The sequence below is a fragment of the Pituophis catenifer genome, unplaced genomic scaffold, assembly GCF_029215685.1.
Source record: "Pituophis catenifer annectens isolate HBS135680 unplaced genomic scaffold, rPitCat1.0.hap2 SCAF_2, whole genome shotgun sequence".
In the NCBI taxonomy this organism is placed as follows: Eukaryota; Metazoa; Chordata; class Lepidosauria; order Squamata; family Colubridae; genus Pituophis; species Pituophis catenifer.
In genome coordinates, this window is record NW_027256882.1 from 14,907,322 (window position 1) to 14,934,170 (window position 26,849).

At 43.4% G+C, this 26,849-nt stretch overlaps 1 protein-coding gene across 1 annotated transcript in view; it reads left to right on the forward strand.

The window, feature by feature from the left end:
* LOC139311786 (antigen peptide transporter 2-like) overlaps positions 1 to 26,849 on the forward strand; it is a 75,690-nt gene that overhangs the window by 30,317 nt on the left and 18,524 nt on the right. Inside the window, exons 5-11 of the mRNA XM_070936300.1 lie at positions 7,609 to 8,018; positions 13,882 to 13,969; positions 15,285 to 15,399; positions 18,340 to 18,470; positions 21,980 to 22,185; positions 23,201 to 23,398; positions 25,849 to 25,973. Of these exons, the coding sequence (XP_070792401.1) occupies positions 7,609 to 8,018; positions 13,882 to 13,969; positions 15,285 to 15,399; positions 18,340 to 18,470; positions 21,980 to 22,185; positions 23,201 to 23,398; positions 25,849 to 25,973 (1,273 nt within the window). The remainder of the gene's footprint in view (positions 1 to 7,608; positions 8,019 to 13,881; positions 13,970 to 15,284; positions 15,400 to 18,339; positions 18,471 to 21,979; positions 22,186 to 23,200; positions 23,399 to 25,848; positions 25,974 to 26,849) is intronic.

Sequence of the window (26,849 nt, forward strand, 5' to 3'; positions counted from 1 at the left end):
AAACCCAATTAAATAATTTTTGCCCGAGACAATTTAAAACTCCCTATAATTTAAAACGAATTAAAATTTGAGTTTAAAAATTTAAAGAAGGGGAAAAAATTAGGCCAGGCCGGCCTGCTGGAATAGGAGTGTCTTCAAAGCACGGCGGAAAGTGCGCAGATCCGGGATCCTCCGTATCTCCGGAGATTTATATTCTTACCAACTCCACACCTCCTAATTCCCATCTTCACTAAAGAGGGAATTTTCTCCACAGTTTCTAACAGGCGTGGGAAGCTCCCGCCCTAGAAGAATGAAATATTTTGGGGAATATTAAAAAGGCAGGATAGAATATTTCCCCTAAATCAAAAATGGGAAAAATCTTAAGGGAGGCAGAAACCAGCCCCAGTCTCCCTGCCCCAAGCAGAAACTGAGGAGGCCAGCTTTTAGAAATGAAGATTTGGTAATTCATTCAGAACGACTGGGTCAAGACAGAAACTCAACACAATCAGCAACACAATTAGACAATCCAAAGGTTGACAAAATTAGCTCAGACAAACACCTAGGATTTGCATTTCCTCTTTTGCATAGAGAGCCAGCCATGACCTCATAGGAATCCAGAACGTATCAAACCCACCCACTCTCAACTCCATTTCGTCAGCTGTCCCAGAACCACACGCTACTGGTGGTTCTGCTTCATCAATAAACCAACTTTCTTTCCTCTCAGCCTCCATTTTATTCTCAGCTTGGAACTGAACCTGGGGTTTTTCTTCCTATACGGGGATTTCCAAGTTGCTGAAGTGTCACTCCTGATGAATTCAAGCAAGCGAGGAAACGCTGGACTGCAACCAAAAATAATCCATGTTTAAAAATTGAATGCGGGTTTGCAGAAGTCAGCAGTCAGAGGATGAGGGGAGATTATTGGCAAGAACAAGAAGAAGCAGAAACCAGGATTCTGTCTTTGGGGAGAAGTAAATGGGGATCCCTTGAGAATCATGATTATAAAGATGTTTTTTTAATTGTGTATAATTTGTTCATTACTTCCTGTTCCCGAGAGGATTCAAGGGCTGCTTTAATTGAAGGGGAAGGTTGCTGCTTCTGTCCCAAATTCTACAACACCATTCAAGGAGTTTCAACTGCAGATCTTCAGGAAAACTCTCTTTGGATTGTGACAGGACACAGAAATGGAACAAACAAATAAATACATATGGATTCTTTTTATATATATGTCTGTAATTGTAAAAGACTTTTAATTTAGTTAAGGGGGAAAAACATATTCCTAAAACACAGTAACTGTCCCACCCTTAGGATCAGTGGTGAAGTTCAAGTTTTTTTACTACCGGTTTTGTGGGTGTGGCTTGGTGGACATGGCAGGGGAAGGATACTGCAAAATCTCCATCCCCTCCCCACTCCAGAGGAAGGATACTGCAAAATCCCCATTCCCTCCCCACTCCTGGGGGAAGGATATTGCAAAATCTCCATTCCCACCCCACTCTGTGGCCAGCCAGAGGTGGTATTCGCCGGTTCTCCGAACTACTCAAAATTTCCGCTACCAGTTCTCCAAAACCTGTCAGAACCTGCTGAATTTCACCTCTGCTTAGGATTCCTGAGCCCCTTCCCAAATTGGCTTTGGCTCCACCCTGCTTGGGAAAGCTACCCCACCATGACACAAACCCCTGCTGTTTTCCTCACTTTATAACGGAAATGGAAGAACAGGTGCAATCCTTGGATATATCCTTTGAGGAGCCAGGATGATGGAGTTTGGCAAAACACGAAAGCAAATCTGGAATAACAGGAGAGTTTCTGAGTGGGGGAAAGTGAGCACAATTTTCCAAACAACACAAAACTAAACAAAAACTCTGGGCAGCTTAGAATACAAGTAACCCTCGAATTACGACCATAATTAAGCCCCAAATTTCTGTTCCTAAGTGTCCTCATTTGTTAAGTGAGTTTTGTCCCATTTTACGACCTCTCTTGCCACAGTCGTTAAGTGAATCACTGCAGTTGATCAATTAGTAACTTGGTGGTTGGGTGAATCCAGTGGGGGTCAGTCCCCACTGACTTTGCTTGTCAGAAAGTCACAAAACGTGAGCTTGGGACGCAGCAATGGTCATAAATATGAACCATTTGCTATATGTCTGAATTTTGATCACATGATCATGGGGACACTGCGAAGGTCGTACCTGTGAAAAGCGGTTGTAAGTCACTTTTTTCAGTGCTGTTGTAACTTTGAATGGTCACTAAATGAACCGTTGTAAATCGAGGACTACCTGTAGTTAAAAGCAAACTTAAAAGGGACAAAACTGCCCATGCAAAAGTAAAATGAATAACATTCAGGGGGGAGGAAATCCACAGGGGCTCCAAAGACACCCCAATCCTACTCCTGGGAACACTGTGAGGTCTTAAAAGGGCATTTGGAGGGTGAGTCCCACAAGTGTCTCCGGGCAGGTAATGTTCCAGAGCAGGGGTCTCCAACCTTGGCCATTTTAAGCCTGGAGGACTTCAACTCCCAGAATTCCCCAGCCAGCTTTGCTGGTATAGGGTCTCCTGCTTGAGCAGGGGGTTGGACTTGAGGTCTTAAAAGGGCATTTGGAGGGTGGGCCCCACAAGTGTCTCTGGGCAGGTGATGTTACAGGGGTCTCCAACCTTGGCAACTTTAAGCCCAGTGGATCAGTGGTGGGTTTCAACATTTTTTACTACCGGTTCTGTGGGTGTGGCATGGCTTGGTGGGCGTGGCTTGGTGGATGTGGCAGGGGAAAGATACTGTAAAATCTCCATTCCCACCCCACTCCGGGGAAGGGCACTGTAAAATCTCCATTCCCTCCCCAATCCAGGGGAAGGTTACTGCAAAATCCCCATTTCCTCCCTATCAGCTGGGACTTGGGAGGCAGAGAATAGATGGCGCGCGGCCAGTCAGAATTTTTACTACCGGTTCTCTGGCTACCGGTTCTCCAGAACTGGTCAGAACCTGCTGAAACCCACCTCTGATGTGGACTTCAACTCCCAGAATTCCCCAGCCAGCTTTGCTGGTATAGGGTCTCCTGCTTTGAGCAGGGGGTTGGACTTGAGGTCTTAAAAGGGCATTTGGAGGGTGGGCCCCACAAGTGTCTCCGGGCAGGTGATGTTACAGGGGTCTCCAACCTTGGCAACTTTAAGCCCAGTGGATCAGTGGTGGGTTTCAAAATTTTTTACTACCGGTTCTGTGGGTGTGGCATGGCTTGGTGGGCGTGGCTTGGTGGGCGTGGCAGGGGAAAGATACTGTAAAATCTCCATTCCCACCCCAATCTCCATTCCCACCCCAATCCAGGGGAAGATTACTGCAAAATCCCCATTTCCTCCCTATCAGCTGGTATTTGGGAGGCAGAGAATAGATGGGGGTGTAGCCAGTCAGAATTTTTACTACAGGTTCTCCGGCTACCGGTTCTCCAGAACTTATCAGAAGCTGCTGAAACCCACCTCTGCGGTAGACTTCAACTCCCAGAATTCCCCAGCCAGCAAAGCCTGCTGGGGAATTCTGGGAGTTGAAGTCCACCGGGCTTAAAGTGACCCCTCTCTGTTCCACAGGACACAACTGAGAAGGCATGACGCTGCTTTGGCTCCAGGGGATCTAGGGGTGCATTGGCTCTTCTCGATGGGCAGGCACGACCGGAGATGGGATCCCTCAAGGATCCAGGCCTTCTACCACGAAAGGCCTGATAGGTGATGAGCAGCGCTTTGAATTGCTCCAGGGAGGCCCATTATAAGCAACCAATGCACCTCTGGGGAAAAAAAAAAAAAAGCGACGGCACAGGGAGCATAACGAGAAAGCGCAAATCGAAAGTAAAAGCGGCGCGTTGGGGGATTTTCGGCTCTGCGGAGGAGGAGGCGGTGGGTGCGGGGAGATTTGGGGCCCAGATGGAAGCCTAGCCGGGCTAAAACGAGCCTTCGGATCAAGAAGGACCAAAAGCCCGCCATGAAAGGACCTTCCCGGCCGCGGCTGAAAGGTGAGAGGCTGGAAAAAGAGCGGAGAGTTGCCCTGATCTGGACGATCGAGCGGTTCCGGAGCTGCGGGGGGACTCCACTCCCCATCATTCCCATCCAGCAGGGCTGCTCATGTTGGGTGCGGATTAGGGGGAGCGCAATCCACCTCCTCCTTTACGTAGCTGAGTAGCGATCTCCGATTTCCTGCCCTGCCAAGAACTAACCCGGACACGTTTGATCCTGCTTTGCGCGGCATCTTAAGCTTTTGGGATCGTCTACTCGCGCCTCTTACTCCGGAGGATGGGAGCGGGGTTTCTAATCCTTTACTAGCCCAAAGAACCGATCTAAAAAACCCCAGAGCTTCTGCCTCAGCTCTGAGGTTTTCTTCCCAAGGAAATAGAAAAGACAGAGAAGCAACCTAGAACTAAGGAGAAATTTCCTGACGGTCACAGAACAATTAACCGGTGGAACGACTTGCCTCCAGAAGTTGTGGGTGCTCCATCATTGGAAGTTTTGAAGAAACGACTATTAGACAGCCATTAATCTAGAATGATATAGGGTCTCTTGCTTGAGCAGGGGGTTGGACTAGATGACCTCCAAGGTCCCTTCTAAGGTAAGGTGACCAGATTTTAACATTGGTAAAGAGGGACATTGTGGGCGTGGCTTATGTTGTGGGCATGGCTAGCTGGTCATGTGACCGGGTGGGCGTGGCTAGCTGGTCATGTGACCGGGTGGCCATGGCTATGCGTATAGGGTAAGGTGAACAGATTTTAACATTGGTAAGAAGGACACCATTGTGGGCGTGACTTGTTGTGTGGGCGTGGCTTGGAGGCCATGTGACTGGGTGGGCGTGGCTAGCTGGTCATGTGACCGGGTGGCCATGGCTATGTGTATAGGGACTACTCAGAGGGCTGAAAAGTCATTTCTGACAGGTCCTCACACTTTTGACTGGTCCTCACACTTATGACCATCCTCACATTTATGCCCGTGCAGTATTCTTAACAACCATGTCACTCATTTCACAATTGCTTCTCTTCACCATGGTGACAAGATAGGGCAAAAACGTAAAATGTGAGGACAGTCGTAAGTTCGAGGACTGGTCAAAAGTGTGAGGACCAGTCAAAAATAACTTTTTCAGCCCTCTGAGTAGTCCATATGCACAAAAGGACTAACCAGAGGGCTGAAAAAAGTCATTTCTGACAGGTCCTCGCACTTTTGACTGGTCCTCACACTTATGACCATCCTCACATTTATGCCCGTGCAGCATTCTTAACAACCATGTCACTCATTTCACAACTGCTTCTCTTCACCATGATGACAAGATAGGGCAAAAATGTAAAATGTGAGGACAGTCATAAGTTCGAGGACTGGTCAAAAGTGTGAGGACCAGTCAAAAATAACTTTTTCAGCCCTCTGAGTAGTCCATATGCATTAAAGGATACAGCAATAGAGAGGGATGAAGGAATGGAAATTAGAGTAGGAGTGAGGGTAAGAGAGGGAGGAAGAGAGGAGGAGAAGGAGAAAGGAAGAGGAAGTAGGGAGGAGAAAAAGAGGGTGGGGGGAAGAGAAAGTAAGAAGGAAAGAAAAGAGAGTGGTGGTAGGTTTGAGGAGAAAGATTGCTGTACAATAAAAAAGATGAAAGGGAAGAAAGCCAACCCCAAGCAAATATAAAGATATTAAGATTAAGAATGAATTGTTAAACTTTAAAGAATAAAAGAGAACAAATATGAATAAATAGCAATAATTAGAATTTAGAAACACACATACAAACATGCAATGTATTTTCTTTGAACAGAATATTTGGCTGGTTCACAAATTTAAACAGCGTTTAGTCATTTCAATTAAATTTACAATTTCTATATTTCCTTTTTGCCATATTTATTCCTCATCTATTTTTTTAAAAAAACAATATTACCCTTCATCCTCATCTCTAATCTTAATCAAATTCAATTTTTCCTTGGATTCTATATTATACCCCTTCCCATTGTCATCTATTTTTATATCCATCCTCACATTGGTTAATTATGTAATTATGTAATACAGTTGTTTAATACAAATTCAACATTTTAATATAAATCAATTAGTTATATAACTATATTTTTTTGTATATTAATCAATATGAACATGAATATTCCAATTATTTCCATGCAATCCAATTTCTTACAAATCAATTAATTATATTTACCAATAATAATAAACCAAATAATTTCCCCCATATATTCCTCCAAACCACAACTTAACCATTTCTGCTTTCAACACAATATACAATTATTAATAGTATCTCAATTATTACAATTCCCTAGTTAAATAGAGCTTTTTTTCTTTTGTGTTTTAAAATCCAAAATTTCCCATTGTTTGCAGTTTTGTACCTACCTTTTTTGGTGAGGAAAAAGAAAAAGAAAGAAATCTGTCTCTGCCTCATTTTGTCACGTTGCAGGTTTAGTTTCGCTTTCGCCTTTGTTTTGAGTATAGCTGGGGGGGGGGAATCTGCTCCAGGAACTTTTTGCAGCTTTTTGCAGCTAATTAACCTAGCGGAAGCTGTTAACAGGGGCTGTTTTTCTATTTTTGCAGGCATGGGTCTATTCATTTTTTTTTTTAACACTGATCAGTTGTAGGTCGGCCCTTTGAAGCCCCGCGGCAAGAGTTTAAAGAGTTTTTTTTCCCTCTAGCCATCAGCGGGGATTCAGGAGGCAGAATGAAAAATCGGGACTTTTTTAAAACGCCGCGGGACGCGGGACAAATTGCTCAAAAGCGGGACTGTCCCGCCAAAAGCGGGACGTCTGGTCACCTTATTCTAAGGCTTGTTATTTTGATTTCAGCCTTCACAAGCAGTGCTGGGGTGCTCCTGGGACTGCAGAACGTGTGGCAAATTAAAATACGCAGAAAGCTGTCCTGCAACCAAAAAAAAGCCAAAATTAATGTAAATACGACTTCAGTAACAGAGTGGTCAATGCCTGGAATGCACTACCTGATTCTGTGGTTTCTTCCCCAAACCCCCAAAACTTTAACCTTATCATTTTTTTTTTAAATTTGATTTATATGCCGCCCTTCTCCGGAGACTCAGGGCGGCTTACAATGCGTTAAGCAATAGCCTTCATCCTTTTGTATATTTTATACAAAGTCAGCTTATTGCCCCCACAAACTGGGTCCTCAATTTACCTACCTTAGAAAGGATGGAAGGCTGAGTCAACCTTGAGCCTGGTGAGATTCGAACTTACAGTAATTGCAGGCAGCTGGTGTTAATCACAATGCTATCAGTCTGCTGAGCCACCAGGCCCTGTCTCTATCATTGATCTCACCCCATTCCTAACAGGTCTGTAAGGGGCGTGCATAAGTGCACTACTGTCCCTGTCCTAATATTCCTTTTTACTTACTCTTTTCATGTATTCAAATTATGTTTATACTTTTACCTGTTATATATGCTTGACAAATAAACTTATTATGATTATGATTATGATGTGACTTTTTCCGAAATTGCCCTGAGATTCTGAATATTTAGGTTGCATCTATAGAATCCTTTGCTGGGAAGTCAGCTGATTAGATACAGGATCTCGAGTGGTACAGCATTGGGAGGCAGTTCAGTTGAATGGAGGGACCAAAGATCTGCAGTGATCCTCATAAATCCATAATCCCCTGATTCCCAAAACCAGTAATCCCTCCCTCTCTCCTCAGAGCCCATCAGCAAGATGCTGGTCCCTGTCGTGTTTCCGGCTCTTCTCCTGCTTCTCACCGACCGAATCCTGCTCTCCTTGCTGGCTGGATGGGGCCCTTCCATGATCCCCCTGGGGGTTACAGCAGCTTGGCTGGAAGCCGCTCTACGGCTGGTGGTTCTCTGGGGGGTCAGGGGCCTGCTCTCCATGGGTGGGACCTCCCCGATGTCCTCTTCCACGGTGGCTGCTGTCAGCATCCTGCCCCCTTTGTACCAGTTGGTGGGACACTGGCTTGGGGACCCTCCCCTCCTGGTCTCTTCGGCCGCTTGGTCCTGGTGGCTGGCAATCTATGGGTCGGTGGGCTTCTCCCAGCTCCTCTGGGGGATCCTGCTAGAAGGGCAAAGCACAAAGGAGTCCTGGAAAGAAGACAAGGCCATGTCATAAGTAAATGCCTTATTCTATAACAAGAGATATGTATATATGTACAGGATATTAAGAGTTAATTTATTCCTCCTCCTTTAATGTATTCATGTGTAATCACCCCCTTCCTTGACTCCTCCCCTTTGATATAAATAGAGAGCGAATTCACCTCACATTTGCTTCTCACTGTAAATCTGACAGAATAAGTAGAATGCCTATTATGAATAAACTCTCTTTTAACTGAAGAAATTGCTTCTGAATTCATCATTGAGTCTGATCCTCAAAATATCATAACAATCTGGTAGCAGAGGATGGTTGAACTGACTCAATAAAATCCAACATGCCTAAGAAAGAAAACCTCAAGAATAAAAAAGAAAGACCCAATACCAGGGCAAATGATAAAGAAACAAAAACAGATCAAGAAATGATCGACGAACCAATAAATACAACAATCAAAGAATCTGAAGATAACACCACAGACATCGAAGAAACAGCAGATGAAACCGACAACCAAGAAGAAAACGAAATAAAAGACAAAGACCTCAGATCGGAGATACTGAGGCTAATAAAAGGTAAAAAAGATGACCACAAACTCATCGCAGAACTCCGAGACTTCTTGGAAGAAAATGGAGCAGCGAGAGAAAAAGAAATTGAAAAAGCCAAACCCGAAAATACAAAAATGGTGAGCGAACCTACAACGAAAGAAAAAATGACCAGAAGCAAGACCAGAGGTCCCGCTCAAAATTTTGAAAGGCAGCCATCTTCTCTTCAACCGGCCACAGAAATGAACACAGCTGAACCAATCAGAATGCACCATTCAAAAACTCTGGCGCGAAAAAACACAAAAAATAGCAAAAAATATATTTATTCTTCTGAAGAGTCAGAAACAGATACAGAAGAATCATCCACCGAACAAGAAATCGAAACACCCATGAGAAAAATATTTAAAACATTTGGCACAAGTCTAACAATTTCAAAAGAATCAATAAAAGCCGATAATGCAAAAATACAAAAGAGACGAAGAAATAAACAAACACCTCAAAGCCTGCACGACTCGATCCGGACAACGATGATGACGATGCCTGAACCCAGAGGGCCCTGCGAAATTTCCCCCACACCACAAACGATCCAAAGAACAAAATACCCCAAGCAAGAAAGCTCCAAAGAAAAGAGACGAACCACAGCTGCCAGCAGAACACCCAAGATCGAGCCGGAGACCGAATCATCAGAAGGAGAGCACTACGAGGGAGCTACAGCAAAGAGAACCTCTCCCAGCGGCTTCAGCAGAGAAATGACCAACGCGCATGCGCAGATGAACACAGAGAACTACAATGAACTTTATGAAGAAGGAGAACCTTTCAAGCTCTTCAGCAGAATACCCACACCATTCTGCAATTTTCAACATCTACAAGACCATGGACTACCCACAGTTGTAAGTAGTGGGAATAGTAATATTGGGAATCTACCTAGTGATTTCCCAAAACTTAGAATTGATGGCATCAATTTACAGGAGTGGTGTCAACAAATTCAGATTGTCTTTATGAAAGAAAATTTATTATTTTTTATAACCAATCCTCCCAAAAGACCTTGGACTCTAAAAATAGACTGCCTGCATCACAGAGCATTCTATTTAATAATTTCTAGCATATCACCTGCCATGTACTACAGTATTAAGCATAATCTTACTGTTTCGGAAATAATTCAATGCATGTTTAAATTATTTCATAGTGAAAGTGTAGCAACAACCACTAGAATGTCTAAAGATTTCTTTTCAGCCAAATTAAGATCTGGAACCACCATAAGTGAACATTTAATATCCTTAAACAAAACCAGAGCAGAATTACATCTAAGAGGAGAAATAATATCAGAACAGACAATGAAAAGCGTTATCCTTAACTCATTAGATTCATCATGGGATAACTACATATCACATTTAGACTCAATCAATCTAGGATACTTATCCATAGAAAGTCTGTCAAATAAGTTAATAGCTGAAGATAATTTGAGGAAAAGTAGATACAATGCATACACAGAACACAGACAGGCAAAAAGAGTAGCCTTCCAAGAGAATCACCAAAAAACAATTGAATGTTACAATTGTGGATCCAGAAAACACTCTAAGGGAGATTGCCCCATGTTTCATAGGGAAAGACAAAACCGTGATTATAGGGGTAGATATAAAGACAGGCAATCATCTATTGATAGATACAGATATAGAGACTCCCCAAACTACAGAGAACGCAGAAAGGATAGGGATAATTCAAGGGACAGAAAATCAGGATCATTAAATGGATTAGATAAACATAACGATGTCATCACACAAAAATCAAAAAACAATACTTGGCTCATAGATTCAGGGGCGACTAATCACACAACAAATAACAAGAAAATACTGTCTTCATTCACAAATGATAAATTTATGATAAGAGTAGCCAATCAAGAAAATGTTCAAGTCATAGGGAAAGGAGATGTAAATATACCTGGTTTAGGTAAAGTAGAGGGGGTATTGTTGATACCAGAAATATCATATAACATACTTAGTGCAGTGAAATTAAGCCAAGATTTCAACATAAATATAATCTTCTCTGGGGGAAAAGCAATACTAGAAAAGGATGGGACTAAATTGAATAGTGTAATTATCGAAGGGGGCCTACCCTTCCTTGTAACAGAAGATAAATGGTTGCATAACATCAATACAAACACTGATGACGACATTAACATAGACAGTGAACATAGTAACAACAATGACAATGAAGAACCCAATACACACTGTAACCACAAAGACACACCCACTAATGATACACACAATAACAAAAGGCCCAATATAGGCAAACCAATTCATGATGAATGCGCACACATGTTGCATAGAAAATTGGGACATGCAAGTTTCCCTGTAATACAAAAAATGATTGAACATGCTGATGGCGTCAAAATAAAGGATTGTAAAAACTATTTGGAATGCTCAGTATGTAAATCCTCAAAACTCAGAACAAACCCAAAACCAAAGAGGGCAACAAGGACCTCTAACCAAATTTTTGATCTGGTACATATGGATCTGGTTGGTCCATTAACACCATCCATCACTTACAAAAAAAGATATTTCCTAACTATTGTAGACGACTATAGCCGTTATGGATTTGTTTATACTTTAAAACACAAAGATGAAACTTTCCAAAAATTCAAAGAATTTTACAAACGTGTAGAAACACAACACAATATCAAAATAAAACAAATCATGACAGATAGGGGATCCGAATTCATGTCAAAAGAATTCTCACAATGGTTAAAAGACAAAGGAATGCTACACTTCACGACTAGCCCATTTTCTTCTTTTCAGAATGGTACAGCAGAACGAAAGAACTCGACACTGCAAACCATGATTAGATGTACATTAGAAGATGCTGGTTTAGGAAAACAATTCTGGTCAGAAGCATTACTATATTCAAACTATACCCAAAATAGGACCTGGTCTAGCATCCTAAATAAAACACCATATGAAGTAATGTACAATAGGAAACCAAAAATATCACACATGCACATATTTGGAGTTACAGCAGACGTACACATACCAAAACAATTAAGACGTAAGGGAGATAATGTATCCAGAAGGCTCAGATTCATGGGATACGAAACAGGCACAAAAGGATATAGATTCATTGACAGTAATAACAAATTCATAGTCTCAAGAACAGCAGTGTTTCATGAACAGGCCAACTGGTCTAAGATACATCTTAACGAGATAATCCAAAATACAAAACCCAACATTAAACAACAAGACAGAATAGAAAGAGAGAAACATGAACATAACTCACATGATGACAAAAACAAAACATGGACAGGTAACCATACCAGGATAAAAACAGATTCATTAACCAAAAAGGAAGCAAGGTATCTACACGATAATGAGAGCATTCCAATAAGAACAATAAGGTGTAACAGAAAACAATTACCTAATAAGTATAAGGATTATATAATGTGTGTGAATGACGAAACACCAACACCTAACACATACGAGGAAGTGTTAAAACTTTCCATGGATGAAAGAGAAAAATGGGAATTAGCCATAACAAAAGAAATGAACAGCTTGCGTGAATTAGGTGTATTTACACCAGTCCCTGCCCCTAAGAACAAGACAATTATAGGCACCAGGTGGATATTCAAAATCAAAGATCTAGAAGAGGGTAATAAACTATATAAAGCTAGATTAGTCGCACAAGGTTATGCTCAAAAATATCCTGAGGATTACACTGACACATACTCTCCCACTGTAAGAACTGAAAGTGTTAAGACAGCTTTAGTCATAGCGGCTATACTCAATCTTGATGTCTTTCAATATGATGTGCAGACTGCATACTTACATGCAAAGCTCGACAAAGAGATATATGTAAAGGCACCTCATAGCCAATGTACAAATAGAAATGAGACCTGGTTACTTAACAAAAGCTTGTACGGATTAAAACAATCTGGCAAGCGTTGGTATGAATGTCTAGTCAGCGTGCTTAAAAATATGAATTTCAAAGCCACAACTGCAGACAATTGCTTTTTTGTTAGAAAGGAAGGTGAATCATTAGAATTTGTGTTAATCTATGTGGATGATATTTTGTATATAGGCAAACATAAAGAAAAGAAAGACTTATTTGTATCCAAGCTAAGTGAACATTTCTCTTTAAAGTCGCTAGGAAGGGTAAACAAATACCTTGGAGTTCAAATCAATAAGACAAGAAAGGGATTCAAACTATCCCAGAGAGATAAAATTATAGAACTTCTGGAAAAATGCAATTTAAGAGATGCCAAGCCTTGCGATACTCCTATGCAGACTGATTTTCTAAGGAATATGGATGAATCTTCACCTGAGTTCGAGAACAATACATTGTATAGATCAATTATTGGTTCTCTCTTGTATATATCTAATTGGACCAGGCCTGATATAGCTCTGCCACTTAATTTATTATCTAGACATGTAAGTAAGCCACTTATGTATCATTGGGAAGCAGTTAAACGAATACTAAAATATCTAAAACACAGCATAGATTTCTGCCTACTCTTAGAACCCAATAATATTAAAGAACCTATTATCACCAGTTACGCTGATGCAGACTGGGCAGGTGATATCAAATGTAGAAAGAGCACCTCAGGTTATGTATTATTTTTAAATGATTGCCCAATATTCTGGTACACTGGGAAGCAAGATTTAGTAGCGACTTCCACAACAGAGGCAGAATACGTCTGTTTATCTAAAGCCTCAAATAATTTAATGTGGTTTAATGATTTATTATCTGATATTTGGAAAAATCCAATACTACCATTTGTCATACATGAAGATAATAAGGCAGCTATAGAAATATCAAGATCTGATGCCATTGGTCAAAGGTCCAGACATATAGATATCAAATTTAAACACGTGAGACAATTATCTCAGGATGGATTCATTAAAGCAATCCACTGCGAAACCTCAGAACAAATAGCTGATATATTAACTAAACCTTTACCTTCTAAACAACACAAATATTTGACATCAAAATTACAAGTACTATATAGTTCTGAATCCGAATGCAATCATTGTCATATGTCGAATCGGCATTTAGAGGGGGATTTGTCATAAGTAAATGCCTTATTCTATAACAAGAGATATGTATATATGTACAGGATATTAAGAGTTAATTTATTCCTCCTCCTTTAATGTATTCATGTGTAATCACCCCCTTCCTTGACTCCTCCCCTTTGATATAAATAGAGAGCGAATTCACCTCACGTTTGCTTCTCACTGTAAATCTGACAGAATAAGTAGAATGCCTATTATGAATAAACTCTCCTTTAACTGAAGAAATTGCTTCTGAATTCATCATTGAGTCTGATCCTCAAAATATCATAACAGGCCACCCTTCGGAAGATGCTCAAACTTTTCGGTCCAGACAAGCTGTATCTCAGTGGTGCTTTCTTGTTCCTCGTTCTGGCAGTGATTGGTGAGTTGGTGCTGAGTTAAATTCTTGGCCTGATCTCTGTGCTGCAGGATAAATGAATCCCAAATAGTCACCAAGGCCAGATCCACACCACACACTAAAGAAAAGAAAATAACTCAGTTGTGAGATGGTCATCAGAAGGTCCGTAACAGACCTGACCTCGGTCTTTCAAATTCTGCTGCTGCTTTTGACATTCTCCCTAAATCTGTCTGATGCCCCTCTGGGTTGCCTCCTGCCACGGAGCAGCTCCTGCCCACATAAAATGTGGCATTCTGGAGACTTTGGCCATTTGTGCTGAGATCCTGCCCCCTTTATATCTGCTTGTTGGTTTTAACCAGAGTGTGTCCTATGTCCCAGGATGAAAAGAGATACAGACAGGCCCTGCATCTTCCAGACTCTCCATTCAAGCAGCTTTTCTCCCATCCTCAACACTGTCAAACTACTAAATCTGCACTACTATTAATCTTCTCATCCTTCCCACCACCCATCTCCTTCCACTTATGACTGTAACTTTGTTGCTTGTATCCTTACGATTTATATCGATGTTGTTTCCTGATTGCTTATTTGTACCCTATGACTATCGTTAAGTGTTGTACCTTATGATTCTTGGTGAACGTATCTTTTCTTTTATGTACACTGAGAGCGTATGCACCAAGACAAGAGCCGAGGTGGCGCAGTTGTTAGAGTGCAGTACTGCAGCTACTTCAGCTGACTGCTAGTTCAGCAGATCAGTGGATCGAATCTCACCGGCTCAAGGTTGACTCAGCCTTCCATCCTTCCGAGGTGGGTAAAATGAGGACCCAGATTGTTGGGGGCAATATGCTATTCAGTATACTGTCTTTGGTATAAGCCGCCCAGAGTCCTCGGAGAGTGGGCGGCATAGAAATATGACTAATAATAAAATAAAAAAATAAAAGACAAATTCCTTGTGTGTCCAATCACACTTGGCCAATAAAATCCTATCCTATCCTATCCTATCCTATCCTATCCTATCCTATCCTATCCTATCCTGAGAGGCTGCCCCATTCTTTCCATAGTCGAGGCAGGAACACTGGAGCAAAGCCTGGCTAGGTGGCTCAGTGGCTAAGACACTGAGCTTGTCGATCAGAAAGGTCGGCAGTTCAGCAGTTCGAATCCCTGGTATAGGTCTGCGTGAACAGGGGGTTGGATTAGATGACCTCCAAGGTCCCTTCCAACTCTATTACTGTTACTTTTGCGATTCACAGAAAAGATCTGCAATTTGCAGTATGTGTGTGTTTAAGCTTCTTTTCTTGATTGAGGTTCTACATCATCTCCTCTGTTCTTGGCCTCCCTGCAGGCGAAACGTTCCTGCCCTATTACACCGGGCGTTTGATTGACATCCTGGGCACCAAATATGATGCAGAAGCCTTTTCCACGGCCATCTTTCTTCTCTGCCTGGTCTCATTTGGAAGGTAAGCTTATTCCAGGCCCCATCAGCACCTTTGCTGCAGTTGCCCTTAAATACATACCCAGGATTATGGTTCTGTGGTCGCCTGGCATCTTCTCCACAAATGGCAGTACAAGGGGTGACCACGTTGAATGAAGTTTTCTTCGTGGAGATACTGGAGCATTTTTCTTTCCTTGTCAGTTCTAAGGAAGCTATTCACTGTTGCCTTCTTTGGGGATGTTTTTTTTGACTTCCCATTGTAAGCTCTGCTGCGGGGTTTCCTAATGGCCTCCCATCCAGATACCAGCCAGCTTTGATGCTGCTTAGCTTTTTTTGAGACCAACCAAGCTCAACCAGATCCCTGCTGCAAATGTGGTTCTGATCTTGGTTTCACCAATTAGATTAGATTAGATTAGATCAACAGGGTTGGAAGGGACCTTGTAGGTCATCTAGTCCAACCCTCCACCCAAGCATAAGACCCTCCACAATTTCTGACAGATGGCAGTCCAATCTCTTCTTGAAAGCCTCCAGCAATGAAGCTCCCACAACTTCCGAAGGCAACTTCTGTTCCATGGGTTGACTGTTCTCACTGTCAGGAAATTTCTCCTTATTTCCAGGTTGAATCTCTCCTTGATGGGTTTCCATCCATTATTCCTTGTCTGGCCTTTGGGTGCCTTTGAAAACAGCTTGACCCCCCTCCTCTCTGTGGCAGCCCCTCAAATATTGGAAGACTGCTATCATGTCTCCCCTGGTCCTTCTCTTCACTAGACCAGCCACGCCCAGTTCCTGCAACCGTTCTTCATATGTTTTAGTCTCCAGTCCCTTAATCATCCTGGTTGCTCTTCTCTGCACTTTTTCTAGAGTCTCAACATCTTTTTTTTATAGTGTGGTGACCAAAACTGGATGCAGTACTCTAGGTGTGGTCCACTGGTAAAATCCAATTTTTTTTACTACCGGTTCTGTGAGCGTGGTTTGGTGGGCGTGGTGTGGCTTGGCGGGCGTGGCAGGGGAAGGATACTGCAAAATTCCCATTCCTGCCCTACTCCTGGGGGAAGGATATTGCAAAAACTCCATTCCCACCCCACTCTGGGGCCAGCCAGAGGTGGTATTTGCTGGTCCTCCGAACTACTCAAAATTTCCACTACCGGTTCTCCGAACTACTCAAAATTTCCGCTACCGGTTCTCCAAACTGCTCAAAATTTCCGCTACCGGTTCTCCAGAACCTTCTGGATTTCACCCCTAGTGTGGTCTTACTAAGGCTTTATAGAGTGGTATTAATAGCTCCCTTGATTGTATCCATCAGCGAAATTTTTTTGACCCCAGAACCACTTACTCTTGGGGAAGTGCCTTTTCCCCTCTGGCTTGCCAGTGAAAGGCTAGGTGAGGCCTAAAAAGAGCTGCACCCAGCCAATGTTAAGACTTCAAGGAAGGTCTGAAAAATCAGGTTATTTTCTGGAGTCCTCCTGAAGCAAACAATAGCCCTTAGTTTCTTCTTAGCTGCTTGTTTTGCAATCTGGCAGAAGTCTAACCGGTTACAACTTGTCATCTGTCCCTACCTTTCCCTTGAATAAGAATCTAAAAAAAAAAAAGTTTTCTAAAAGAACATCCATTCATGGCTTGTATCAGGGATCTTGTTGCTGATTTAAATTCAAAATGAAAAATGAAAACTGTTTCAAAGTGAGGGAAGAGCATCAGTCAGAAGTAGAGGTAGTCCTCGACTTACGACTACCACTGAGCCCAAAATTTATGTGGCCAAGCGAGACAGTTCTTAAGTGAAGTTTGCCCCATTTTAACATCCTTTCTTGCCACTGTTGTTAAGTGAATCACTGCAGTTGTTCAATTAGTAACACTGATGTTAAGTGAATCTGGTTTTCCCATCGACTTTGCCGCAAAGAAGGCCGCAAAAGGTGATCCCGTGACCCATGGGACACTGCAACCGTCATAAATAGGAATCAGTTGCCAAGCATCTGAATTTTGATCACGTGTCCCAATATTTCTGTTGGGTATCATACCAGAAAAATATAATAAAAGGACTATGTATCTAATACTACATGTGTTAACGGCGGCTAGAATTATATTTGCACAACACGGGAAGAGTGTGGAGATCCCTACAGAAGAGAAGATAATAAAAAAAGAATTGCAGAAATGGATAGACTAATGCTTATTTATTTATTAATTTATTTATTAAATTTGTATACCGCCCTTCTCCCGAAGGACTCAGGGCGATGTACAGCCATATTAAAACAAACATATACCCATAAAATTTAAAAACAATTTAAAATATATTAAAATGTGGCCCTTATATTAAAAACTTGAATTATATTAATGCTTGAAAATTAAAGAGAACGAAGACACTGAATATTTTGAAATATGGGATTCGTTTTATCAATGGCTAACTAATAGAAACAGGTTAGAACTTTTAAAATCATAAGAGAAGGTTTAATTTTACTATGATGGCTTATTACTATATGTTTATTACTAATATTAATTAGCAATAATTAATAAGTATTAATATTATGAGAAAGCACTGTTATTATATGATTACTACTAATGAATATGATGATGATGATGATGATTGTTCAAATTAATTGTAACCAGACAACTGTTTGCATAGACGTTGAAATTGTTGCTCTTTCTACGTATAGTAAAAATTTTTTAAAAAAATTAATAATAAAAAAATAAATAGGAGTCAGTTCTGAACCTTCTGTATTTTGATCACGTAACTGTGAGAAATGGTCATAAGTTACTTTTTTCAGTGCCGTTGTAACTTTGAACATTCACTAAATGAACTGTTGTAACTGGAGGACTGCCTGTAATTTAATCTCAAACATTGGGATAGATCTGTCCGAGTGAAAATGTTTTTCTCTTTGCACCTGGTCAAATCCAGTATGTGCTCGTATGTGGAGCTGCAACTCGGTTTCCATTGGTGGAGCAGGAACCAATCCCCCTCCTGTTTCCCTTCTAGCTCCGCCTTTGCCAGCTGCCGTGGGGGTCTCTTCACGATCACCATCTCCCGGATGGTCATCCGGACTCGCAACTTACTCTTCTCGTCTCTGGTGCGGCAAGACCTGGCCTTCTTCCAGGAGGTGAAAACAGGTGAGGCCCCCACTCTCTCTCTCTTACACACACACATACACGCACATTTGGGATTTCCTGGTGGCCTCCCATCCATGTATCAGTCAGATCTCAACTTAGCTTTTCGAGCAGAACTAATACCACAGCTGGGCTTTGCTTTGGGTTGAATACTGCTCCTGGGGATAACGTGATTGCAATCGTGTTTTTTTCTTTGCTGGCCATAAAGCAGGGGTGAAATGCTCCCGGTTCGGACCGGATCACCCAATCCGATAGCGATGGTGGCGGGTGGTTTGGAGAACCGGTAGCAAAAATCCCTGCGGCTCCCACCCCATGCCCAGCTGAGCCACACAATCATCAGAGGCTTTTTTTTTTTTACTTTTAAAAGCATTTTTTCTACAACCTCTTCCGATGAAAAAATGCTTTTAAAAGTTAAAAAAAAAAGCCTCTGATGATCGTGCGGCTCAGCTGGGGTCGTCAGAGGCTTTTCAAAGCACTTTTTTCTGCAACCTCTTGGCCGAAGAGGTGGTTAAAAAAAATGCTTTGAAAAGTCTCTGACGATCCCAGCTGAGTTGCCTGATGGCAGAGGCTTTTCAAAGCATTAGAAAAAATGCTTTGAAAAGTTAAAAAAAAAAAAAAAGTTGGCCACGCCCACCCAGTCATATTACCCCCACTACCAAGCCACGCCCACAGAACTGGTAGTAACAAATCTTACTTTTCACCCCTGCCATAAAGAAGTGGTTTCTACTTTCTTCTGAGGTGTTCTTTTTCCCCTATCTTTTCAGTCCAGTCTGCAATTCGGAGCTCTCCTGGTACTTAAATGTTTGCCATCTTAAGTTCTCACCAGCTTTTTCCATGATGGCCAGAAATTGGCTGGAGAGAATCTTTACCTACCCAAGAGAAGGAAGTGCTTGGTTGATTTCAGAGAACTAATGTAAATGAAGCGGGCTCTGATAGATGACCACTGGATAACTTTCTATTCACTCTATTCTAAAAAGCAATGCATCCGGTTGGAAAAAGTACAAACTCAGCCAAAATCCTTTTGGTACCTCTAGGAGGCCTCTAAGTTGTCAGAAGAGAGGAACATTCTAATGACATACAGCTTAAAGGTTGGTTAGGTCAAGGGGATCCACATGAGTTAAAAGTTGTCTATCATCAGAAGATGATTTGAGTCTATGCTTCAGTAATCTACAAAAAGAATTATAACTGTTGGCAAAGAATAAAATGAAACAGTAATTAGGAAGTTTCAATTAAAAATGACAAATGTATATGATCACATAAACTGCTGAGTTAACAGAATCCTTTGTCTAGAAGGGTATAAAACCCTTGTACCTAATTTCTGTCTTTGTTCAATGCTTCATGTACAGAGCTTTGAACCTATTGTGCAATATACAATGTCTCTGGCTAACCCTAAAAAGTTGTGTTGGTCTTATTAAATCCACAACAGAACAAAGCTCAGGTGTTGCTTGGATAGGAGGCTACCCCCAAATCCTAGGGGAAGTAGCTTGGACTTAGGTGGGAATGGTAACTTGTTACAAAGAGAATAGAGCTGGAAGGGACCTTGGAGATCTTCTAGTCCCGTGATGGCGAACCTATGGCATGTGTGCCACAGGTGGCACACGGAGCCATATCGGTGGGCACACGAGCATTGTCCTAGCTCAGCTGCAGCACACATGAGCACGAAGGTCAACTGATTTTCGGGCCTTCCGGGCACACCGGAAGTTGGCAAACAGGCCGTTTCCGACCTCCAGAGGGCCTCCAGCGGGTGGGGAAGGCCATTTTCACTCCTAGAAAGCCTCTGGAGCCTGGGGAGGGTGAAAAACGGGCCTACCGAGCCATCGTGTGCCAAAAACAGGGGGAGACGGGGGTGGGGTCACGCGTGCATGCGTGGGGGGGTGGGGCGCATTGAATTGTGGATGTTGGGATGCACACACACGAACCTCCGTGCTCCCCCCACTTTTGGCACGCGACGGCAAAAAGGATAGCCATCACTGTTCTAGTCCAACCCCCTGCTGAAGCAGGAGACCCTATACCAGTGATGGCTAACAATTTTCTCTTCGTGTGCAGAAAGCGCGCGTGTGCCGGCACCCATAATGCAATGCAGCCCCCCCTGTGCAGGTGTGCACAACAACTGCGCATGCGTGCGTGAGCCCACCATTCCCTGTTTTGGGCCTAGTAGGCCTCCCTGCAGCCTCTTGGGCCCAAAAACGGGCTGTGAGCGGGTACCGCGCCCCTCCCACACTCCCCTGCCCCCCATACATGTTCACGCGATCCTTGACCCCCCCGCGCATGTGCACTCAACCCCCGCGCATGCGCCCCCCCCCACACATCCCAAAAGTCAGCTGGCTGGTGTGAGGCACGCACGCATGAGCAGTGCGAACCTGTGACATGCGTGCCATAGCTTCATCATCACGGCCCTATACCATTTCAGATAGGTGGTTGTCCGGTCTTTTCTTTAAAATCTCCAGCGATGAAGCACCTACAACTTCTGAAGGCAAGCTGTTCCACTGGTTAATTGTCCTCACTCTTAGACTATAGCAAAGAGGATACTCTTTGCTGTCATTGGATACCGTGTCAAGGACTTGGCCAGTGGTCAAATCTAAAATTTGTTACTACCGGTTCTGTGGGCGTGGCTTAGTGGGGGGGTAATGTGCCTTAGGGGGTGTGTGGCTTAGTGTGGGGGGGGGGGAAATACCCGACCTCCGGGTATTTCGCTGTGCACCCAAGACCCAATTGTTCCGCCAGGCCAGGCTATCAACATAATAATTTTAAATTGGGTGTTTAAAATTTCTGGGGTTTTAAATTGAGCCGAATTATTTAATAATTTTGAAATTATTTTAATTGATGTTTGTCTTGTGCTTTTAATAGGCTGTACACTGCCCTGAGTCCTTCAGGAGAAGGGCGGTATAGAAATAAAATTATTATTATTATTATTATTATTAATAATAATAATAATAATAATAATAATAATAATAATAATAATGTGACTGGGTGGGCGTGGCCAATTTTTTTTAACTTTTAAAACCATTTTTTACATGTAAAACCATGTAAAAAAATGCTTTCAAAAGGCTCTGACGATCCCAGCTGAGTTGCCTGATCGTCAGAGGGTTTTAAAAACCCAGCCACTCAGCTGGGATCGTCAGAGCTTGGATCGTCAGAGCCATTTAAAAGTTTTTTTCTTTTAAATGGCTCTGACGATTAAATGGCTCTGACAATCCAAGCTGAGTCAGGCAACTCAGCTGGGATCGGCAGAGCTTGGCTCGTCAGAGGCATTTAAAAGAAAAAAAAAAGCCTCTGATGATCGCCCAGCTCAGTTGGGCATGGGGGGCGGGGGCAGGGAGTTTTGCTACCGGTTCTCCGAACTGCCTGCCGCCATTGCTACCTATTCGCCCAAGCCGGTCTGAACCGGGAGCATTTCACCCCTGGACTTGGCCCTCTCCTTCCCGGGGGGAGGGGGGGGACACTGTTCCTTAGAATCTCCCTTCCTGTGTGGCCAGTGTGGCATTTGTTGAACAATATCTCTTTGTCCACAGGGGCGCTGGCCTCCCGCCTTTCCAAAGACACAACCATGATGAGCCGCTCGGTGCCGCTCAACACCAACGTCTTCCTGCGCACCCTGATCAAGGCCGTTGGGCTCCTCATATTCATGATTGGCCTGTCCTGGCGCCTGGCGCTGCTGATGCTGATCGAGATCCCACTCATGATGGCCGTCCAGAACGTCTATAATGTCCGTCGTCAGGTAGGGATCATGGAGGCGTAGAAGGAATGGCAGACACTTCTTGGTTTCTGCAACCAAGCCTCAGGTTGGGTGAGGGAGGGAATGGGCCAGTTCAGGGAAAGGAAAAACAAGCCAGAGAGCAGAAGAAAAAAAAAAAGACTTCAAGGGAGCTGGGTGGTGCAGAACATGGTGGCATCTCCAAAGGCCACAAAAGGCAAGATGGCAGCCATGTGACCAAAACCCACGCCTTCGGCTGTGTGGCTTGTACAAAAGGATGAGTTGTTGGTTGTGTAGCCTGGTTTCTCCTTTTCCTGGGCTGAAAGAAAAAAGATTTTGTGTCTGCATCCCTATCCCTGCCCTCAAGTGAAGACAGGAAAAGGAGGATGAGATTACTCCATGCTAGTAGCTACAAGGAGAGACAGAGAAGTAGCTGGAACAAAAAAAAGGACGAGGAAGCCAATTTGAAGGCAAATATAAATATAGGAAAAAAGCAGATGGACATCGAGTTATGATCACAATTGAGACTAGAATTGGTCACTGAATGAAGCAGTTGTTAAGCAAGACGCTTTAATAATTGTTTTGCCCAATGGCTGCCATCCAGGAATTTCCGATTGCAATCTCCCAGGTCATTATAGGATGGAGCAAAAGAGCTGCCTGCTGGTAGCTGAAATCTGTTGAAATCTTCTCAGCAGGCAACGCTTTTGCTTTCAAATGTTCCTACAGCCTCCTGAAGGATTTCAGCTTCCCTCTGTGCATGGAGGGGAAATTCTCCAGTGGGCTGTGGAAAGGAAGCATAATAGTGGGAGAATATATCTCCCTCTTTAGCTTGTACTCTGGCATCCGGTTGGTCACATGTGAGAAATAAATGAAATAAAATGGGATGGACTGGAATGAAGGATTTTGGGGGCGGGGAGGGGGCTTCTCCTCAGAATGAGGCCACTGGACTATGGTTTGGGTATGCCACCACCAGCAGGATGCCTGGTCCAAAGCAGCTTTCAGGAGGCTGACTTTGCCGCTTCCTTCATGGTCCATCAAGGCTTTATTGAAGGCGATCCAGGACTCCGTGGCCTGCTCAGCGGAGGTGGTACATGAAGTCATCTCATCCGTGGAGACAGTGCGCAGCTTTGCCACTGAGGAGAAGGAGTCGCAGCGCTACGAGGCATCCTTGGAGGACACCTGCCGGCTGAAGAACCAAAGGGACTTGGAAAGGATCGTTTACTTATTAGTTGTACGGGTAAGTCCTCTAGGACTCAGGGCTCTCCAATCTTGGCAACTCTAAGACTTGAAGACTGCATGGCTAGCTGAAAAATTCTGGGAGTTGCAGTCCACAAGTCTTAAAGTTGCCAAGGTTGGAGACCCTTGACCTAGGTCCTCTAATGAGTGATTCCCAACCTGTGGGGAGGTGTTGCAGGTGTCGAAATTAAAAAAAAATCAAAATAAGGCTCAGATTTTAGGAGATTGCCAAATCTTGCGAGTTTTTCTTACTTTGCTTGAAAAGTTTTGAAAAGGTGTGTCCTTGTCTCCAATCTCACAAGATTTTATGTACTCTGTATCATAACAATTCTTAGCATTGACTTGCCGATCAAGAATGTTTTTCGATTAAAATCCTCTTAACTGCCAAAGGTCAAAGAGCAAGTGGATATGCAGTCCAATGAAATCCGAGATAATCTTTTATGACTTTCTTACAAGCAAAGTCAATGGGGAATTAATGCCCTATAACCACCTGGATCATTAATTTAATGGCAGTGATCAGGGGTGGGTTCTAAATTTTTTTACTACCGGTTCTGTGGGCGTGGCTTATTTTGTGGGCGTGGTTTGATGGTCATGTGACAATTCTTTAGGATTTAGCAGAGGTACTGGTCTACCAGGCTTTTAACTGTTTGCAGAGCTGTACTGGTCTACCCATTTGTTCTTGGAGCGTCCTGGTCTACCCATTTGTTTTTGGAGGCACCGGTCTACCACCACACTGCCTTTTAACACTGATCAGCTGTAGGGCGACCCTTTGAAGCCCCACGTCAAGAGTTTAAACAGTTTTTTTCCTTCCAGCCGATCAGCTGGGACTCGGAGGCAGTGAATAGATTGAGGGTGGGGCCAAATAAAAGGTAAGAATAACAGGGGTGGGGAGGGCCCAGCTCCCGAACAAAGAGAACCGGTTCGTTGACGTAATATTGTCACCGCTACCGGCTCGGCAGAACCGGGCCGAACCGGGAGGAACCCACCACTGGCAGTGATTCACTTAGCAACTGTGGAACCAAAGGTAGTAAAATGGGGTAAAATTCACTTAAGCCTTTCACTTAGCAACAAAAATTTTGGGGTCAATTGTGGTCATAAGTCAAGAACTACCTGTATTTTATTTTTTAATTTGCTGTTTATTCCTTTAATAATGTTGGATGATCCTAAAAGGTAGAAGCTTTTCCACCCCTTCAACATCTTCATTGTCCTATTATTCTACCTGTTTTCATTAGTTTAGTCTTCTTTATATTTAATTTTAGTGCCAGTTTTTCATTATGCTCTCTCGCTTTTATTACTAGGGGTTGCAGATCCCTTGCTTTTTTAGTTATTAGATTAATATCCTTAGCATACCACAGGTTATTGATTTCTTCCTCTAATTTTATCAAATTGACCCAATAGATCCATAAGCAATGGACACTTGACAATTAATAGTTTTTTTGTATCTCCCTTCAGTATTTAGAGGCAGGGAGAGTTTTATTTTACAAAAGAATAGCTTTTAAATAAAAAAGGAATTGTGAATTATGAATGCCTTCAACTAGTGCAATCAGTTCAATTCAGGGGTGAAATCCAAATTTTTTTACTACCGGTTTTGTGGGCATGGTGTGGCTTGGTGGGCATGGCAGGGGAAGGATCCTGCAAAATCTCCATTCCCACCCCACTCTGGGGCCAGCTAGAGGTGGTATTTGCTGGTTCTCCGAACTACTCAAAATTTCCGCTACCGGTTCTCCAGAACCTGTCAGAACCTGCTGGATTTCACCCCTGGTTCAATTGGTGTAGAAATTAATCTGAAGGCCCAAGTAAAAAGATGGCTTCCAGGCCTGACACTTAACCAGAGATCTGTTTTCTGTTTTAAATACTTTTAAGAAACTCTCTACACTACATATGCATTCATGCTGTTGTGCTCTCCTGTCTGGGGTACTACAAGGTGTAGTTGCTTGCCCACTGCTTGCGCAAATGGGGCTTCTTGTCCATTTTTCTTGCGGCCCAGTTTTGAACAGGCCATGGCCCAGTAGTGGGCCGCAGCCCAAGAGTTGGGGACTCTTGGGCCTAGGGAATGCCAGTTGGTAGACCCCAGAAGTTATACCTTTTCTTCTGTATTGGCCAGCTTATGGAAAATTCAGCTTTTGAGGAGAGAGAGAGAATTTTTTTTTTAATTTGATTTATATGCCACCCTTCTCCGGAGACTCAGGGCAGTTTACAATGCGTTAAGCAATAGCCTTCATACTTTTGTATATTTATACAAAGTCAGCTTATTGCCCCCACAAACTGGGTCCTCAATTTACCTACCTTAGAAAGGATGGAAGGCTGAGTCAACCTTGAAAATGTTTAATATCAAAACAAAAGGGTTTCTGCATTGATTCATGTAGCCCACCCAGAAGAAGTAGAAGACATCATGGCGTGAGAGAGAGGTACAACTCTCAGCCACTGCCTTCTGTTTTTCTCCCTCTCTAGGTCCTCCAGTTGAGCATGAAGCTGATTCTTCTCTACTGTGGTTACCAGCAGATCCGCACCGGCCTCATGACCGAAGGAAACTTGGTCTCCTTAATCCTCTACCAGACAAATGTGGGACGGTGTATACTGTTATGTCCTTATAAGGACATCCGCCCTGATTGGCTGCCAGCCATCGGGCGGGAGATTTGAATCCCTGTCTAGGGGCGGGGCGGCTGCCGGGAGCGAATATAAGGAGAGCTCCGGCAGCGCGCCAGCAGTCTTCTTTTACTTGTTACAGTGTAAATAAAGTTGTTACATGTATCGAGCTGGTCACGTCTTCTGTTCCTGCGCCTGATCTAACACTGGCGACGAAGGACTAGAGAAGAGAACCTGAGAAAGACTCAAGGCACGATCGCCCACAGAGCTGAAGTCACTACACCACAGCGACTTCCAGAATGGCTACCCCGCAAGCCCCGATGACCGCGCTGAACCCATTCGACCCATCCCGGGAGAAGTGGAGGTCATACATGGTCCGATTCCGGCAATTCCTGCGAGGTAATGTCTACCAGAACCTCGACGACGAGAGGAAAAGAGCCCTCTTCCTGGCTCATTGCGGATCGGACGTCCTAGAGATGGCGATTGACCTCGTGGCACCCAGGGACATTGAGGAGATGTCCTGGAACGACCTGCAGGAAGTCCTACAGGAGCACTATGCACCTACAGGCACCCCCATCGCAAATAGGTTCACCTTCCAGCAAAGAAACCAGCGGGAAGGTGAATCCATCAAGGAATTCGTGGCAGCGCTTCGCCAAATCGCTGCCAACTGTGAGTTCGACAATGTGGACAATGCCATCCGGGACCGCATTGTTTTTGGCATGCGAGATGTGGGGCTGCAAAAGAAATTCCTCAGCCGGAAGAGGATCCCGCTGAAAGACGTCCTCGACGAGGCAACAGCGGCTGAAACGTCCGAGCAAGCAGCCGCCGCAATGGTAAAAGCAAGAGGGATCCATAAGATCCACAAG